Source organism: Helianthus annuus, chromosome 16, assembly GCF_002127325.2.
Source record: "Helianthus annuus cultivar XRQ/B chromosome 16, HanXRQr2.0-SUNRISE, whole genome shotgun sequence".
NCBI lineage: Eukaryota > Viridiplantae > Streptophyta > Magnoliopsida > Asterales > Asteraceae > Helianthus > Helianthus annuus.
The window spans coordinates 102,911,768-102,930,291 of NC_035448.2; the positions used below are offsets into that span (position 1 = coordinate 102,911,768).

The following is an 18,524-nucleotide window of genomic DNA, read 5'->3' on the forward strand; positions in this document are numbered from 1 at the left end:
GCTTTCACACCTAATCTTGACCAAATTACTCGTTCGGCGTCAGATGGTGAGGTGATAGCTGTGTAGTGCAAGCAAGAAATATGAGGCATATAGGCTTGGTTTGTTGGTTCCTAACTATAGTCTAGGTCTCTAAGACAGCGACCCGGACTAGGTCGTGTCTAGCCTAATTCCCTATAGTTATGGCTCTGATACCAATCTGTCACACCCCAACCGATGGCGGAATCATCGGGGCATGGCACTGAGCGAAACAGATTGTTCAGAAGTTTCCATAACAACTATCTATATAATCCAGTTAAAGATACGTCCCATACCGTATCCTGAATAAACAAATACATTATTACAGATAACATCCAAACAAGTAGTTCTGTTCCGACAACTCAGATTTAACATAAATAAATATTGTTCAATGCTTCTAAGACCCAGCCTGACAAGATCTACAGACAACTATGCCCTAGTTGCTTGTTCCTGACAGACAACTATTTGTTGGGGGGCTCTAAAGCTTTATTCTAGCTTCACATCCCTAGCAAGCAAATATCTTAAACACCTGTCACATACGTTAAAATAAAGTCAATACATAAAATGTAAAGGTGAGCATACAAGTTTAATAATAGCATATAGAGTTCGAGTAGTTTACGCATAACCAACACGTACACAAAGGGAAATGATGCATGTTAATTATCGACATGGACCTATCGATACCAACGACTGCGGGTTGACTGTCCGAGATAGTTCGCAATACATGATTACCACCGTAATCCATGCAAGTAATTGTCCTTAACAACCCCCGAGTGAACGGGTGCTGAGTCCAAACTATAGTACTACGTTGCTAAGGCAGGTAGACATCATTCCACGTGTAAACATAACAACAAGCATACATTTAGTCACGTAATACATGCAATCGGTTAGCGTTTAAATAGTTTGAATAGTGTGTTCGATTGTGATTTTGATAAGTAACGTATGTAACACCCAAAAGTGCTAAAGCAAAAAGGGATTCGAGTATACTCACAGTGATTGATTATGGATTGAAGGGAGCGCTGAGAGTAGGGTTAGCCTGAATAGTTCGATAGCATAATGATGAGTAACGCGGAAATGTAAACAAGTGTGAATGGATCGAATAGCATGGTCGATCGAACAGCAGGTTCGATCGAACGGGCTGTTCGATCGGCTTGAAAGTCCGTTTGAACAGTCCTGTTCGATCGGCCGGTAGGCTCGATCGGCTGGGCCATTCGAGTGGATTGTTTCTTCCTCTGATGTGTTTGTGTATGATGGTTTGAACTTTTGAAGTTTTCGTTGTAGTGTTTGAGAACACTAAAGTGTTCTTACCTTTCAGGTCGATCGATCGAACGGTCTGTTCGATCGGCCGGCTTAACCGATCGGCTAGGAACTTCAGAAGTAGTTCTCACCAGGATGTCACTCGATCGAACAGCCTGTTCGATCGGCTGGGACTCCATACTACGAATGAGTTGCAAAATCGAATAAGTGCTGAAGCATAGTATCTCATGATCCGAAGAGTAATGTTTACCAATCGATTAGCATATTCGATCGAACATCACCTCATCAATAGCATACTTCATGAAGTTTGAAAAGTGAAAAGTGTGGAACCGTGTGCTAGCCGATCGGCTGGCCCGGCCGATCGGCTGGTATGTCCGATCCGCTGGGCTGTTCGTTCGAACAGCCTAGCCGTTCGGCCAGCAATTCTGACCTGGTCGGCCTTTCGTCGAACACTTGGCTGTTTGATTATTTGTCATGATTTTAAGGTATTTTGACAACGAGTTAAACCGTAGAACGTGGGTTCTTACTTGCTTCACCGGTTCGGACAGGAATCACCCAAGTTCGGCCGGTGAACTGTTCGGAACGGTAGTTTGATGTTTAACCCGAAATCGGTGAACCTCGTAGATAGAATCCGAATCTTGAACCTCTTGACTGTTAGAATGATTAGTTAGTTGGTTCGAGCTCCGTTTCTATCGATTTTAAGGTTTTGAGTGTAAAAGAGTTGAAAGGAAGTTGGAAATCCTTCCATGAAAATGTTAAGAATCTTACAAATCCTAGTTTGTTTATGTGGAAATCGGTCAGATCTAAGCTACTCACGGTTGAATGAGGCCAAAGTATGATGTTCTTCAAGAACACCATGATGACATCACCCAAGAACACTTAGATCTTGATGATTTCACGGTTAGAAATCAAGTTTTGAAAGATAGAAAGGTGTAGAATCGTGTAATGATAAAAAACGTACAAGAATTTGAGTGAAAACTTACCGGAGTTGAGAGAAATCTGAGAAAAGGTGAAGAACAAGTGCTGGTTCGGTCAGAGCTTTCCAAAAGTAGAAAGAGTGACAATGACAGGGCTATTTATAGGCTCTAAAAGAGGAAAGTGGTAGCCGATCGGCCAGGATCTCCGATCGGCTGGGCTGCTCGATCGAACATCATGTTCGATCGGCTAGCCTGTTCGATCAGTGATTCCTGTTCGATCAGGAACCCCTTTTCGAGTGTTTCGCGATGATTTTTGATATTTCGATTTCGATGGACGATGATATGAATACGATAGAGTTCCTAGTCAAATTACTTTCAGTCCCAACTACTATATCTAACATACAATCATCTATAAGTCACGTTTCGATGGCGGTTTCGATTGAGTTTGATTGCTTTTCGAGTTTCGATTCGAGTTTCGATTGATTCGATTGAATTCCACACAAAACATAAAGTAAACATGCACAAGTAACACATAAGGCACACACACATATATAGCAATACCAAAATTCGCATAATTCGAGGTTCGAGTTCGATGATTGATTTGATTACTTGATTATCGATTGATTAATTTATCACATTGTTACTTCCTACTATTCAAAATCGTAAATCGGTCGCATTGATTAAACATTCGGTCATTTTACTTAGACAACACTTACTCCACATAATACAAAAATAAGAAAAGACCGTTAACAGTCAAAGAAGTCAAAGTTGACTTGGACTTTGACTTTGACTTTGAGATTCGAAAACACGGGGTGTTACACAAGTCGTTGGACCTCTTTGTGTACGCCTCAATCTCTAATCCTTCCATCTTCAAACCATAATACTCTATTTCCAGTTCCAGAATGTCGTCCAGGTGGCAGAATTCTTCCTTAATCCAATCCTTGAAGTCGCTCCAGAGGATGGCATTCGCGTCTGCCAACCCGAGCATCTGAACTTGTGCATTCCACCAAGAATACGCTTTCCCTTGCAACATGCTAGTAGCGTACTCTACTCGTTTGCTGGCAGGGCTTTCACTTTCTTCGAATGTATATTTGATTCTTCGGATCCATTGTAGAAGGCTGATTGCCACTCCAGTGCCATCGAAAGTGGGGGGTTTGCATTCTAGGAAAGCCTTGAAGGTGCCCATGCATGTTTGAGGGTGCACGGGTTGACTCCCTGATTGGATTGCTAAGGCTTCAGCGATCCGTTCGTTAATCAAGGCCGTCAGCTGACCCTGGGTCAAGTCGAGACGTCCACTCATGATCTTTATATCGAAGGAACACACGTAAGAAAGGTGTCGAAATGTGCATAAGTGTGGAGTGACAGAAGAGAGTAAGCACACAAGGTTCAAATAGCAGTTATCACATTAACTAATGCATACCATGAACAATGTACCATGTAACTAACAAGTCGGTAATATAAACATAAACCATATCACCTAGGATGTTGAGTCTTGCACGTGGAGCGAAGCGTCGTTGTGGATCGTTGAGCACTGTACAGGTTATAGTCTGGTTTTATCGAAAAGCTTTTCCTTTTTTTAAAACCAAGTTCACTATAACCAATGGCTCTGATACCAATCTGTCACACCCCCAAAATCCACCATGCGGAGTACCACCGCTTGGAGGCGTAACGTGACCAGGACCGAGCCACCAATCATATTGAACAACGTAATTAAGTAAATAAAATCAACCACAATACAATTGGTGACCAAAGCTAGTTAACTAAGTTTAGTTTAAACAGCGGAAGCATAAACGTAAATCCAAGAACATAAGTCCATAGTTCATAAGTTTAAAGTCCAAATCATAAGTTTCATAAGTTCATAAGGTTTATTTATTAAGAACGGGACATATCATGTCCGCATCCCACAACGACTCCTTCCTCGTGCAAGCTCCAAGCATTTAATGACCTGTAAGGCATGTAACAACGAGACAACAACAAAGTTGAGTGAGTTCACATTTGGTTGTTTAGTTTTAAGTTGTTTTCTGAAAACATGGTTTGTCTTTCGTTGGCGTAATTGCCGTGGGGGTTACCCCGTAGTTGAAAGCATGATTAACCAGTTCATTCTTTATTACCCAAACCATATCCATGATTAGTGGGGGCTTCCCCATATGAACTACTAGACGGTATGATATCGACTACTAACGAAAGTAAGTTGTGCCCTAAGTCAATGTCTATCAGCATTGACCCTTTGCCTTAGTCCATTAGTACACTCCCGTTCGGACGATACGGTGTGAGGTTTGTTAAACCTAATAGCGCTATTAACTAATGACCCGCTCGCCATCGACCTCGGCGATTAAGTCGATATAAAATGAGGGACTTATGATAGAGTTTTGTCTAGTAAGTTTTAAGGTTGTTGTCCTACCCAAGGAGGACGAACGTACGTAGATCTCCCAAAGAGAATACGCAGGATTAATATTGGCATCCTACCCAAGGAGGATGGCCGTACATATCCTACCTAAGTAAGATATGTAGATTCCGTTTTAATTCTTTAACCCATTCCCAAACCACCGGGAATCCCATGCCTTAGAAAGTGTGTGAACTCACCTTGGTTTGCTCGGTTAGATTCTCAAATATAGCTAATCGTCAAAGTCGGTCAATCACGTCCTAGTAGGATTACCACTTAGTTTATTAGTGACTTCAAATAAGCACAAAATTCCTACACGCATCCAACACAAAACATGCATCACTTTTAACGGTTTATGCCCATATAGCCTTCCCATCTATTCCCCACTCATAAACAAACATACGACATTGCACGTAATATTTTTATAGACACGTAACAAGTTAGATCATTCACAGATAACATACTCGACATTTAGACACGCAAATTACTACTTATGTCATTTCATCTTAAATATCCGAAACTGGGCTGTTTTCGGGATCTAATTCATCACCAATATTTTATTAAAAATCATTTTCCGGACTGCACTCAGATTTATCTTTTTCTGACTGCAGTCCACGGAATAATTCATTAGAAATTCATTGTAAGTCGGATTGACGAAATTCCAGTGGGACAATCACTACGACATCAGTGACCACCTACAATACTAGTTTCATGATCCAACTCTACACAGAACTCAAGTTATGACAGAAAACAGAATGCATATTTTCAGCAGTAAAAATGCAGCTCTAGCTGCTGTTACAAAATGACACTTTAAAAATAGTAAACGAAGTCCAAAATTTACGATTCCGGTGCCATTAGAACCGTATTTCATAATACATAAATCTAGATTTCAGAAAATACATTTTTTGTTAAGTTACAGTTCTGTTACAGCGAACTAAAGTTGGCTGTAAAAACCAAACAACCTACTATTTAAGCTTTTATCTTTTTAACTTGTGTTCGATTAATTCCGTTAACATGTTTAGTGATCACAACAACATCAAACATCAATATTACAAGTAGATCAATGAGTAAATCAGTAACATAATCAAGACAACTTCAGTTTATCATCACTTCATTATGTTTCATCAATATTTCATTACAAGTTAGTTTATATGCAAGACTTTGTTCATGGTTCTTTAGTGTTCATGGATTTTCATCATCAAACAACTATTAACCACTTAAATAACATGAAGAATGAACGGATCTAAGTTCTTACCACTAGCTCAAGGCTAGGGAAGTTCGAGATTAGAAAAGTGATGGTTAATAGCGAATGGAGAAGGTCCTTCCACTTCCGAGAGCACCAAGCTTCGTTGTATGACCCGTAGCACCTTTGGATGTATGTAGAATGCTTGAAGGAAGACTTGAAGGTGGTGATGGTGGGTGTGCTTGGTTTCGGCTGAACAAGAGAAGAGAGGGAGAGCTTTGGTGTGTTGTTGAGGGTTGAATGATGATAATGTGTGAGGGTCTAGTGGTTAAATAAGAAATCACCCAACACCCTTTTACCCCTTAGGTCTAATGTCCCCATATGTACATACAAATCCACTAAACTAATCAAGAAAATCAAGTGGTGGGGCACCACCCATGTGACCGTAAGATGGGGGGGGGGTATAGGGTTGGGTTTCAATGGCAAGGTTACTAGTTTAGTTGGATTTCAAGTATTTAGTTAGTGTATTAAGGTGTGTTATTAATTATATAGTGTGTTAGGGTGTTCGGGGACCCTAACTAGCTCAGAAAAATAAGAATAATGTGTTTGACAATATTTTTGTGTTACGGGTAAAGTCGGTTGTTCGGTTCGGTGTTGTTCCGTTAAAGTGCTTAATTAATCCGTAAAGTGTCATACATATATATTTTTGTGACGTTTTTAATTTTCAACACTCAGGAAAACATAACGGACATTTTCTGTACATTATTAGTATGTTAACAAGTACATGTAATTATAACACAGTAATCAGAGAGCAGTTAAGTAATTCCACGCAGTCGTCAAGCACTTTAATTATCATTAATTAATTGTACGGAATACATGAAATTTTGAGGGTTGTCACAAAACCGATAGAATCGGAGCTCGTTCTGATCTTCTACTCCTTTCTTAGTGAGGAATTGGTTCAAGATCTGGTTTCTATCAAAGAGACTATCGGTTTCGGGTTAAACAAGAACGACCATCTTGAACAGTTGACTGATCGGGCTAGGGGGATTCCTGTTCGATCGGGTCACTTAACTCGGGATGGGGTTTCTGTTGTTTGGCACGTCATCACACCGTCTCGATCAAAACTGTAAAACTTTCAAAACAATCAAGTGTCAAAGACGACCAGGTCGTTGGGACGGATTGCCGTCCGATCAGATTGCCATCCGATCGGACAGCCATTCGATCGGCTTACACTTGGTCCTACACTTAAACTTTTATTCAAACTATTCAATGACTCTGGACGTCGAACGGATTACTGTCCGATCGGATTGCCATCCGATCGAACGACCTTCCGACCATGTGACGTTTGGACCTCAACACTTAAACAATTTTCAACATGTTCAATAACCAACGGATTGCCACCCGATCAGATTGCAATCCGATCGAGTGACAACCCTGCTGTGAACTTGTTCTCACTAAGTGTCCTACCAATCGGATTGCTACCCGATCGAACTGTCGTTCGATCAATCGACCTGAAGGGTAGAGATACTTCTCTGTTTTCAAAATGTTGCAATGAAAACTTCAAAGCCATCATACACAAACACATCCTTACCAAACAAGATGTCAATCCAATCGAATGGCTATCCGATCGGATGACCATCCGAACGGATTGACATCCGGTCGACTGGCCATCCGATCGGATTTCCATTCAATCGGATTATCATCCGACACTTGGTACATTGCACCGTTTTACGCGCCGATTATCGTTTATGCTATCGTTTACTGTTCAGGCTAATCTCTCTCAGCGCTCCATTGAATCCAAGAGAATGTTTACTTGTTAAACACAATCTGTGAGTATACTCGAACCCTTTTTGCTTTATGCACTATTGAGTCTTACATACGTTACATATTCTAAATCACAATCTACACACAACACAAACACTATTTATACGCTAACCGTTACTGCATGCTACGTGTTATTCGATGAATGCTTGTATGTTATGTTAACACAGTGATTGTTGCCTGACACCTTAGCAGCGATAGTACTATAGTTTGGACTCAGCACCTGTCGTGGACAGGGGTTGTTTAGGGCTTTACTTCACGTGTCCCAGTGGGAATATGTGATGCGCATTCCACAACTCGCAGTCATGTCTGTGCATATTTCTCTGTCGATAACCTACTTGTCTTCACTTTGTACATGTTACATGCTGGTTATGCGTAAACTATCTAGAATTCTATTATACTATATCAAACTTGTATGCTCACCTTTACACTATGTGTATTGACCTCTATTTTAACGTATGTGACAGGTGCTTAGGATGTTTTGCTGCTATGTGGGAATCAAGTTAGGATGGAGTCTTAGAAACAAACAATTTAATGATATCTGAGTTGTCGGAATGGATAATTTGTCTTTGCGAACAATGTCTGTAATAACTGTTTTTATTTTATATGTTTGTGGTATGGGACATGAACCTTTAATATATTATAACTAATAGTTGTTATGGATTCTCCTGGACAATCTGTTTCGCTCAGTGCCGCGCCCCGATGTTTCCGTCATCGGTTGGGGTGTGACATCGGGCTTGGTACCACAGGTTTGCTACTTATATTATTCGTTGTGGATTTCGGACATCCACATCTGACAGCTCCTTGTTTATCTATAAAAGGGCAACGACATGGCCTACCTCCTTTTATATGTGGATGATATTGTTCTCACTACATCTAATGATCGTCTCTTACATCATTTTATCACAGCTTTGTCTCAGAAATTCTCTATGACTGATCTTGGCAGGTTACATCATTTCTTAGGCATTGAGATTACTCATAATTCTGGCAGCCTTTTTCTCTCACAGCGTGCCTACATTCAGGATATTCTGAGTAGAGCGAAAATGGACAATTGCAAACCTTGCCATATGCCTGTTGATACCCATTCAAAACTCAATGCTTTGGATGGTGCACCTCTTTCAGACGGGACTTTATATCGCAGTCTTGCGGGCGCGTTGCAATACCTTACTTTTACTCGCCCGGACATCTCCTATGCTGTACAATAAGTATACCTCTTTATGCATGCCCCACGGGAGCGTCATTTTGCTTATCTCAGACGCATACTTCGCTTCCTCAAGGGCACTGCTGATCATGGTTTGCACTTATCCCCCTCCAAGTCGACGAATTTCACAGCTTATTCAGATGCTGACTGGGGGGTTGCCCTGACACACAATGTTAGACGTCCGGCTACTGTGTCATTCTCGGGGACAATTGGGTATCTTGGTCCTCCAAACGTCAGCCCACCATCTCGCGCTCCAGTGTTGAAGCGGAATATAGAGGGGTCGCGAACACTACAGCAGAGTTATCTTGGATCCGCACCCTTCTTCTTGAGCTCCATCTTCCGGTTACACAAGCATCAATTATTTGATGTGATAATATTTCTGCCATGTACTTGTCACAAAACCCGGTTCAGCATCAACGTAGCAAGCATGTTGAAATTGATATCTATTTTGTCAGAGAGAAAGTTCGCCTTGGAGCTGTACAAGTTTTGCATGTTCCTACAGAATATCAATTCACTGACATCTTCATGAAAGGTCTTCCATGCCTTCTATTTGAACGTTTCAAGTCTAGTCTTTGCATCCGGCCGGCTACTGCTTCGACTGCGGAGGGCTATTAGCGGAATATATTATAGTATTTATTGTATTTAATGTATAGATAATCTCTTCTTGATTTATGGAGATATAGATTCCTAGTTGTGCTATTGTATTCTTGTATATATACCCGGTTTTGATTAATGAGAAATCATCGAATTATACCAAATCACAATGTGTTCTAATCAAAATGATTATAAACTAAAAGAAAGTTATGAAACAAAACATAATTATTGATTTTGATAGTAATTATTACAATTTTACAAAAGAAAACCTTTAGGACGATGAATAATACAAAAGTGGTTGATATAGTACATAAGCGTTTGAAGAAAAGAAACACACAAAGGTTTTAATAGTAAAGGACACGTTTCTTGGGCTTGAAGAGATATTTAGATCGATATGTCGATACGAAAACATCCCTTAGAAGACGAAATTGGAGTATGGCAAATATAATGACCGGCATGCCAGCTAAACCAGTGATAGTAATGGGCACCCACTGCAGCTGCTTATTGTAAAGTACAAAGAAACTCGCACTAAATGCCACCATCATGGTTAGAATAGATAAAAAGAGTGTTGCAAGACCGGTCAATAATTTATTGGGTAAAGATGTCAAGAAATCATGTTCAGCATAACGTGATGTGAGGATAGATAAGAATATGAGGACTGATGTTGATGAGGATATTAAAGAAACTGCATCTGAGATCACAAAAATAATGAAGGCTGGCTCTGTGCGGAAGAAAGGAATACCGGTGTTCTGGTTGTATCCACCCGGAAGTGTAAAGGCGGCTGCAAATGCGATGGTGGCTATGAGAGTTGCAACCACCATACATTGAGATGCTGTATCTTTCATCCAAATCTCGCCTTTGGTTACCAAGTCTACATGTTTCTTCGTGAACCAGTCTCGTGGTGTTTCACCATCTGCATTCTTCTTATGACTGTATTGAAGTGTGATCGTATTCTCTACCTCCTGCAAAATATGTCAAGTTATTTTAATGAGTGAAAACAATTCACTCCACCTGTCAGATCGATGAAAACATGTAACAAGTGCACCTATTAGTTTTTTTTCATGGATCTTAAAGGAACATAATAATTAATGTATTAAATATATGATCATGGTAAACTATGTTAATAAGCTAAATTTTGATATAAAATTTTAGAGAAGATTATATGCATAGCACACACTTTCGCTAACTTTATACGGCCCCATTTTAAGCTTCCTTTTTTAGCATTGATTTTTTTTTGGCATCATTACATATGTGGCATCCTAGTTGATTATATGAACATATGTAAAAAGATACATGATATTATATTAAGCTTAAAAAGTAAGATGTACCTTGAACCATAATAACTCTCTTTGCATTTGTAAAGCAACTCCGGACACACTTTGAAATCGTATATGCTTAGCACTCTTTGCGACCATATGCAACATGTAATTGCCTTTTTTGTCTTTAATACGTATTATTAAATCTTTCATAGCACCAATCTCATGTAACAGACTGTAGATCTTTTCTTGACGACGTTTGATTGCTAAGTGAAATATAGTTTTCCCTTTGTCATCTACTTTCCATGTCACATCAGGATATATGCGAATGAGCTCAATTATAAAACGTGTGTTGCCCATTTTAGTAGCATGAAAAAGTACTCGAAAAGGGTACGTCTTTATTTTATTTTTAGTATCGCTCTCATATTCCTTTTCAACCCATATAGACGGCCCTCGGATTATGTCATCAATATCAGTCTTGGACATTTTGGAAAGCTTTTCACAAATTAATTTTAGCAATTGCAAGGCTAATTCACCATCTTTTTCACGGGGCCATAAGTTCACATGAAACAATGCAGAAACTGAAAGAAAAAAACAACAACGAAGAAGACCATCATACCACATCCTCTGAGTAAAACTGACATACGAACGGGCTATTAGTTGTTGATAACTAGAACACACTATTAATTATCATGTTTTGAAATTTGTACACTTGAAATGTACAAGTTGAAGCACCATACAATATTAATTATCATGTTTTGAAATTTGTACAAATTTCATGTTTTGAAATTTGTACACTTCTCATAATTTTCTTTAATACTAGATCATGACTGTGATAACATATAGTTTTAGTAATGTATTTAACATATCAATCATTCTTAAAATTCATCGAACGAAAAAAAAGTGGCCACTGAAGCTAAAAGACATAGGTAGGTAAGAATGAGTTTAAATTACTCCCACGAATCGCGAGCATATGGAATGAATGTGAGAGTATAAAGAAGCAAAGAAAATAAAGTGAGGAGCATAAACTTACTTGACTTGATGCCACTTAAGAAAACATTTAGTTTTTTTCTTTCAAATGCTTTAGTCTTCTGAGCCAAAGCTAAAAGAACATGCGTAAGTAACTGCTTGTTATCACACAGTTCGGGGCGATCAATAACTATTTGTATAGCAACATCTACGTAAGAAAATATGGTCAGCTTATGAGAGAAATTGCAAGAAACTAAATGGTGAAGAAAACATGTGAAAAAAGAAACGCCAACTGGTAAGAAGTACTAACCAAAGATATCAGCTTCAACACATTTTTGTAGGACCCAGCCCCGATTGTTAGGTGTCCAACAATCGCCATTCATTTTTTTAGAGACACCATATAGATAATTCACCATATCAGGTTTTGAAAACAAAGCAGCCATATAGAGTGGTGTAACTCCACTGATATTACTGATTTCAATCAATGCTGGATTCTTTTCCACCAGTATCTTTGCTGTTTCTATATTTCCTGCTTGAGCTGCTAGAGTGAGGGCAGTGTTCAAATTTTTGTTTTGTAACTCCAAGTCCTCTTTTTTCATCATAGTTACTAGATTTATCACAAATTCTTTCACAGCTTTGGTCCTTTCTGTTGACGCTGCCACGTGAAGCAGTGTTTCATGGTTTTCGGTGATAGCATAACGTACCAGATCTAGGTTTTCGTCAAGAATGAGTTTCGCTGCATTCCAATCTCCTTTGATTGCTGCTTCATAAAGCGGAACACCAACCTTGGCGTACTCTGTTCTAGGTCCTTCAAAATTCAAACACGGCACCCAGATTTGATGAACACAAAAACAAGAAAACATATTCTTTTTTTTTTTTAACGACAAATTTGGATCACTGGTGATACACCAATTCAGGAGAAAACTCAATAAATCTGGGAAAAAACCACTTGTGGTAATCGAACACAGGACCTAATGGTCTCTAAGCCTTATCCCACCCCTAAGATGGTACTAGGCTATAATGCCATGGCCGAAAACATATTCCATGCCAAAGCTTGGCTTCTGACTCTTTCGTTACTATAAAACTGAATACATAACCCTCTATTTATGCTAAACTTATATAATCATAACCTAACTTAAACTGAATTTATAAAATAATCAAATAAATTTAAAGGTAAATTACACTTTTCGTCCTTTATGTTTGTATCGAATCGCAATGTATAGCCTTTAACTTCAATAATTATAGTCGCAATTCTTTATTTGAAAAACTCATCACACCTTTCGTTCTTTAGCTTTAACTTGATTTATTTTAAAGGTTAAGTTTGGTCACGTGCACCCCATGTGAGGGCAATAAAGTCATTTTACCTATCTATTGCAATCCAATACAAACATAAATGACGAAAAGTGTAATTTACCCTAAATTTAATCTATGAACCTAACAATTTTAACCAAACAATTAATTAAACTTTCTACTTTATCTTCTTAGTTTGTCTTCTCAAATAAACCCATCCAAATTATCTCCAACAATAGTTGGCCTCAATTTCTCTTGTAACTATAGATGCGAAAACAGTCATACTACATCACATAAGCTTTAAAACAAAAATCCTCGACTCATATCCATCAAGGTTGGAAGGTACTGATGGATATATTAGTGAAAAAAGTTAAGAAATTAATTACCTTGAAGTAGATCTAAAGGAGGTGAGTTTGGTTGTTGTGGCGCTGGTGGTAATTGTTGAGGGATCTGAACGATACTATGGTTGTGCGGAGGGTCTATGGGATTGACTGGATTTGCATGGCCAGAGCTTGTACCTGGATGGTTCATCCTTTCGGCTGCAATGTCATAGCAATTAGTCATTAGTAGCAATATTACTGGAATAGAATCACAAGAACATCCAGTGAGCTTTTTAGCTTTGAAAGTACCTGTGAGGATCTGAGTTATCTTTCAACACGTACTGACCAATGGTGTTATATATGATCATGAATGGAGATCACAGGGCTTGAACCTGAATTTATAGACGTCCATATATAAAAACAATTTGGCAACAGAGAAATCGCTATTGCTGAAAGTCAACGTCTATGTCTATCTATGATACGTGCATAAGAGGGTAGCGGTGATCATCACTCACTCACAACTTCCAATCAAGTTCCGCCATGTCATCAAGCATTATTCCATCACTAGGGATGGATTTTAGTGGAAATGTCGATCCCTCACCACCACACCCAACAATTTCCCTCAAACAATCAAAACAATTACCCGTTAAAAATACAACGCGTTTTATGTTTGACGCGTGATACAATTGAGTGGCGGTGGTGTTTGGGATTGTATAACTCGTTATATACACTCATCACGGGGTAAAAGTGTTCCACCCCGGGTCCACTAACACATCAGCAACCCAAACCCACGTTTACTTGCATGACGTCACCCGTGTTTCCTTTATATGTTCCCATGTTCCTTTGTTTACTTCTCACTGTACTAGGTAGTTGTTAAATTAATATTGCATATTTAAAGCTATGAAAGAAGAAGAAAAAATTAGATCAAAGTTATTATTGTCTTCTTCTCTCATTTATGTTCTTTGAAGCCTAACTCACTCTACGAGTCTTTTAGAAAATTAGCCATCTCGAATCGGCTTCTATCAATCTGGCAACAACAGGCAAACCATTAGTGCTATAATTAACCCCATAAAAATATATAAAATTAATTATATGTTGTATATCATTGTATACTTGATAGCTAGATTCACTAAATACATAAAAATGTATAAGACTCATAAAGTGTATAAAAAGTTTATAAAAGCTAAAACAGAAAATAGAACTGAACAAGTTAAGCATCATACTCTAATTTTTACTCCTTCAAATATCAGATTCACATCCAACATCGCCCACTTATATATTCCTACAGCTCCCTAGACTATATAAATAGCAAAAAAGTGCCCCACTTCGCCCCAAGAAAATACTTCTGTAAATTCTTGAAAGCCGGTTCCAACGGTCCCACCGGTTCCGAGTTGAACCCGAGTCACATGAAAACCGTCCGGTTTATTCATGAGTGGTTAGAAGTAAGAATTGAACTGGTGGCCAAGCTGATTTCCTATTCAACCTGCTGTTCCAGGTCTTAGAACATTTAAAGAAATAGAGTCCGGTTTGTTTTTTAATTTTTTTTCAGGCTCTAAAGTTAATAATGAGTATATAACATAAATTGGAAGGAAGAAATAACACTACTAGAAAACTAGGCAATTGCGATGAAAATTTGCGACCAACATCATGCAGTCGCAAAATTAGCGACTGGTTTGCGATCAAAACCAAAACAGTCGCAAATAAAAAGACCAACCCGGATTCGGTCGCAAAACGGTCGAAAATTTTGTCACCATATTTTGCAGTCGCAAAAGAGTTGAATAGTGGTTGGAAAACGGTCGCAAATATGAGAAAAATGAAAAAAACAAAAGTTGTGACTGTCCAAAGCGTTCGCAAATACGGGAAATATATAAAAAAAACAAAAGTTACGACCGTCTAAAGCAGTCACAAATACGAGATATATATGAAAAACAAAAGTTGCGATCGTCTAAAGCGGTCGCAAATTCGAGAATATCAACTTGGAGTAGTACCATTTATATGAAGTCTGTCTTGCTATATAAATTTGGAGTAGTACTGTTTATATAAAGTTTGTCTTGCTATATAATATTTAATTTAATTTAGTTTAATTTTATCCCGAGAATATGTAAAGGACTGCTTATTGTATTAAATTCTCACAGCGGCCCATCTGGTTTCTCTCTCTCCGACACTTCGCTATCATCACCACATTCTAAAACCCTAGATCTCTCAAACACATCTCAATCGCCACTCAAGGATCACGGCATTCAAATCGATTAGGTTAGGGGAGCTGAAATGACTTTGATTAACCTTGAACTGAAACGAATTTGATGAACGCTAATTTTGATTTTCAATCGATTGGAAGAACAATTACCGGAAATTTGGGGGATAATTGAAGATTATGTGCGATTGGAACGAATATTTAGGAAGAAATCGCAACCGGAATCGTTTACAAAGATTATGTCCATCGGCTTCTCTCTATCTTACAATCTGCCTTTCATCTGGTTAGTTTTTTTTTCTATTTTCTAAAAATATTCAAGATGTAAAACCTAAATTTGTTCATGGTGAAGTGATCTGTTGGATTCTAGTGTTAATGTTTGACGATTTTAAAGGAATTGAATCTAAATTTGATCTGTTGAAAGTTTGATGAACTTTTGTCTTGTCCTAGAACGTATTAATTTTGATTAGTGACTGTATTTTGAAATGTTATCTGTAACGCCCTGCTTTTTCAAACTTTCCATAATTAGAAAGCATTGTTCGTATTTCTATTTTTGGAATCTTGTAATTCGTCATTTTGTTGTATCATTGTAAAATCCGAGACTTGGATCATAAATAAAATTCATATTTCTTTAAAATCATGTTCTACATATTTCATACATGTTCATACGTTTGGATTAATTATACATGTGATTCCTAATTCTTGCAAAATGCGTTAAACTTACAAATATTTGACATACATGCTCAATTCATGCGTATACGATGCTTATTCTCGACAAACGTACTTATTCATACTTGTTTTGTTGGTGCATATTTTGGTGTTTGCAACTTGTTCTTTATTAGCATTGTATTTTACGGTCTTTTATTTATCGAGTCTGTAAGTTCCGTCCGTCGAACAAGTCGGATATCCTCCTATCTTACTTTGGTCCGACAGTTGTCTTTTTGGTATGTATGCTATAAACTGATGCATGTTGCATTTGGTCAGTAGTTTATGCCCGTGTATGTGTTTTTACATGTTCTGCTACAAACTTTCAAACAGTTTGCAGCTGTTCTGTTTTGCAGCCCTCGACGAAAGACCCATCTTTCGTCGTTCATATGTGTGACGAAAAACCTAGTTATTCCTCACTCTATATTTCGTCGTGAAAAGTGACGAATAACCTGATTATTCGTCAGGCCCTTTATGTGTTTCATCATGTTTGGGCTGGGCTACCTAGATAAACCACACTTGGACTTTTGTGAGAAGTCATGAGAGCATATCCTATTGTGAGTTTATCTTCAAGCATTGTGTGTATATGTTTGATGTTTGTTTTCATCCGTTTAATCAATAGACTGTGAATCTTTGGTTACATCGTGTTCTTGATATTCTGTGTTTGGTTTTGCATCGTCATGGGGATTCCGCACTCGTGACCGTGTTTGTTTTAAACAGGGATTTGGTTTTGTGATCGATCCTCCGAAAACGGACCTACAAGCGGTATCAGAGCCTTGGCTCTTATCCTTGTTTAAAACCAAACATGGTTGTGTTTTCATCAAGTGTTATTCGTGATTTTTCAGATTTGTGTTCTTGAAAAACTTTCATAATTTTCTGAGAAATTCCTTAAAATCTGTCTAGATCTTGTTATTTGCTAAAGGTTTTATCAAAAACCTTTGTTATATTGCTTGTTCACGTGATAGAACTGGGTTTTCATTGAAAGTATGAGCAAATTTGTGTTTCGGAAGAATTCTCCGGTGAAAATTTTGGCCGGAAACTTCATATCTTCATATCCTTCAAACCTTCAAAGTGTTCTTGATTTTAAAATTAAAAGATAACTGATAATAATTGATTACAATATATGGTACAACATCATGGGTTGGTAAGGTGGGTGTGTTGTTCGGTTGAACGGGTGTCTTTGTCAGAGTACAAGATAAGATTTACTTTTTGAAAAGTCTCACCAACTCTCTGTGTCCATGACCATCTGTTGACGAAAAACCCAGGCGACGAATTACCTAGTATTTCGTCAAAGAGTTGTTGACGAAAAACCATTTTCCGTCTAATTTGGTCTTTCGCCAAAAACCCAGTTTTTCGTGGGGTCACTTGTCAAATTTTCAACAGAAGCTTTGCAAAAGTATTTTAACAGTTTCTTTTCAAGTGTGTGACTAGGTATTCTCATTCATACATCAAACATGAGTATTAGTCCATGGGATTGGAACATTGGCTCAGGATCGGGTCAAGATCCGACCTCCGCAGTGGCTTGGTTGAGAATGATGATGCCACAACAATCAATTACTGCAAGTCAATGGGCATGCGTAACCAATCAAAATCAAAGCATTCGGAATTTGTTGTTAAGTGAAGTGAAATGGGTAGCAACAATCGCCCACCAAAGATGAATCACATGAACGACTATCCATCTTGGAAAGGTCGATTTCACACTTATGTTCTAGGGCAAAACACCGAGCTATGGACGTGTTTGACTACGCCATTTAACACAGCTCTTGAAGAAGCAGGATCAACTGCAGCAACTTATGCAAATATGTTAGAAAACGACCAAAAGGCATATGATCTGGAAAAGAAGGCGTTTGCTATCCTTACACAAGCACTCCATAAAGACATTTATCATCAATTCGGTTATTGTACTACAACAAAAGCCTTATGGGAAACCTTGGTAGCAAGAGGAGAAGGAAATGCGGCTACAAGAAAGACACGCCACGATTTGTTGAAAAAGGAATTTGAAGGATTTTAGTTCATGGAAAATGAAACATTAAATGATATGACAACTCGTTTTTATCATTTAATTAGTGAAATGTATTCTTATAATGTTCTTGCAACTCAACAGGAAATGGTTGCAAGGTTGGCTGATGCCCTACCCCCAAAGTGGAGTCCGTTAATTGAATTGTTAAAGCATACGGGTGTTTTAGACACAGTCACTATCTATGAATTCGTTCAGAAATTGGAAAACACGGATGAAGAAGAAATCCGGAAAGCTAAAAGCATTTCAGTTCCTCAAAATACGGAAATGTACCTTGGAGGGTTTAATCTTGCATCTAGTTCCAGTCAGCAACCAAAACTACAAATGGCCTTTGTGTCCAATACAAGCCCCTTTCCCCATTCAGCTCCTCAGGTTTTCGATCCAAGTGCCTATCACCCACCACCA

General features: G+C 38.4%; 2 protein-coding genes across 2 annotated transcripts; one reads left to right on the forward strand and one right to left on the reverse strand.

Moving 5' to 3' along the window:
* Positions 1-8,406: 8,406 nt before the first annotated feature.
* LOC110924320 (uncharacterized mitochondrial protein AtMg00810-like) lies at positions 8,407-8,781 on the forward strand. The gene has a single exon (XM_022168343.1). The coding sequence runs from the start codon at positions 8,407-8,409 to the stop codon at positions 8,779-8,781; it is 375 nt and encodes a 124-aa protein (XP_022024035.1).
* Positions 8,782-9,583: 802 nt separating this feature from the next.
* Positions 9,584-13,890, reverse strand: LOC110924818 (protein ACCELERATED CELL DEATH 6). Its single transcript, XM_022168807.2, has 6 exons — positions 13,516-13,890; positions 13,273-13,425; positions 11,907-12,404; positions 11,661-11,804; positions 10,700-11,208; positions 9,584-10,333 (listed from the first exon to the last, which is right to left on the reverse strand). The coding sequence occupies exons 2-6, from the start codon at positions 13,415-13,417 to the stop codon at positions 9,716-9,718; spliced, it is 1,914 nt and encodes a 637-aa protein (XP_022024499.1). The 5' UTR covers positions 13,418-13,425; positions 13,516-13,890; the 3' UTR covers positions 9,584-9,715.
* Positions 13,891-18,524: the final 4,634 nt, after the last annotated feature.

Bases quoted from the DNA above. Each gene is read 5' to 3' on its own strand.
- LOC110924320 (XM_022168343.1), top strand. From the start codon at position 8,407: ATGGCCTACCTCCTTTTATATGTGGATGATATTGTTCTCACTACATCT.
- LOC110924818 (XM_022168807.2), bottom strand. From the start codon at position 13,417: ATGAACCATCCAGGTACAAGCTCTGGCCATGCAAATCCAGTCAATCCC. The intron at 12,405-13,272 runs GTAATTAATTTC...TGAATTTTGAAG, and splicing joins TCCTTTAGATCTACTTCAAG to GACCTAGAACAGAGTACGCC. The intron at 11,209-11,660 runs GTAAGTTTATGC...TTTTTCTTTCAG, and splicing joins CTTAAGTGGCATCAAGTCAA to TTTCTGCATTGTTTCATGTG.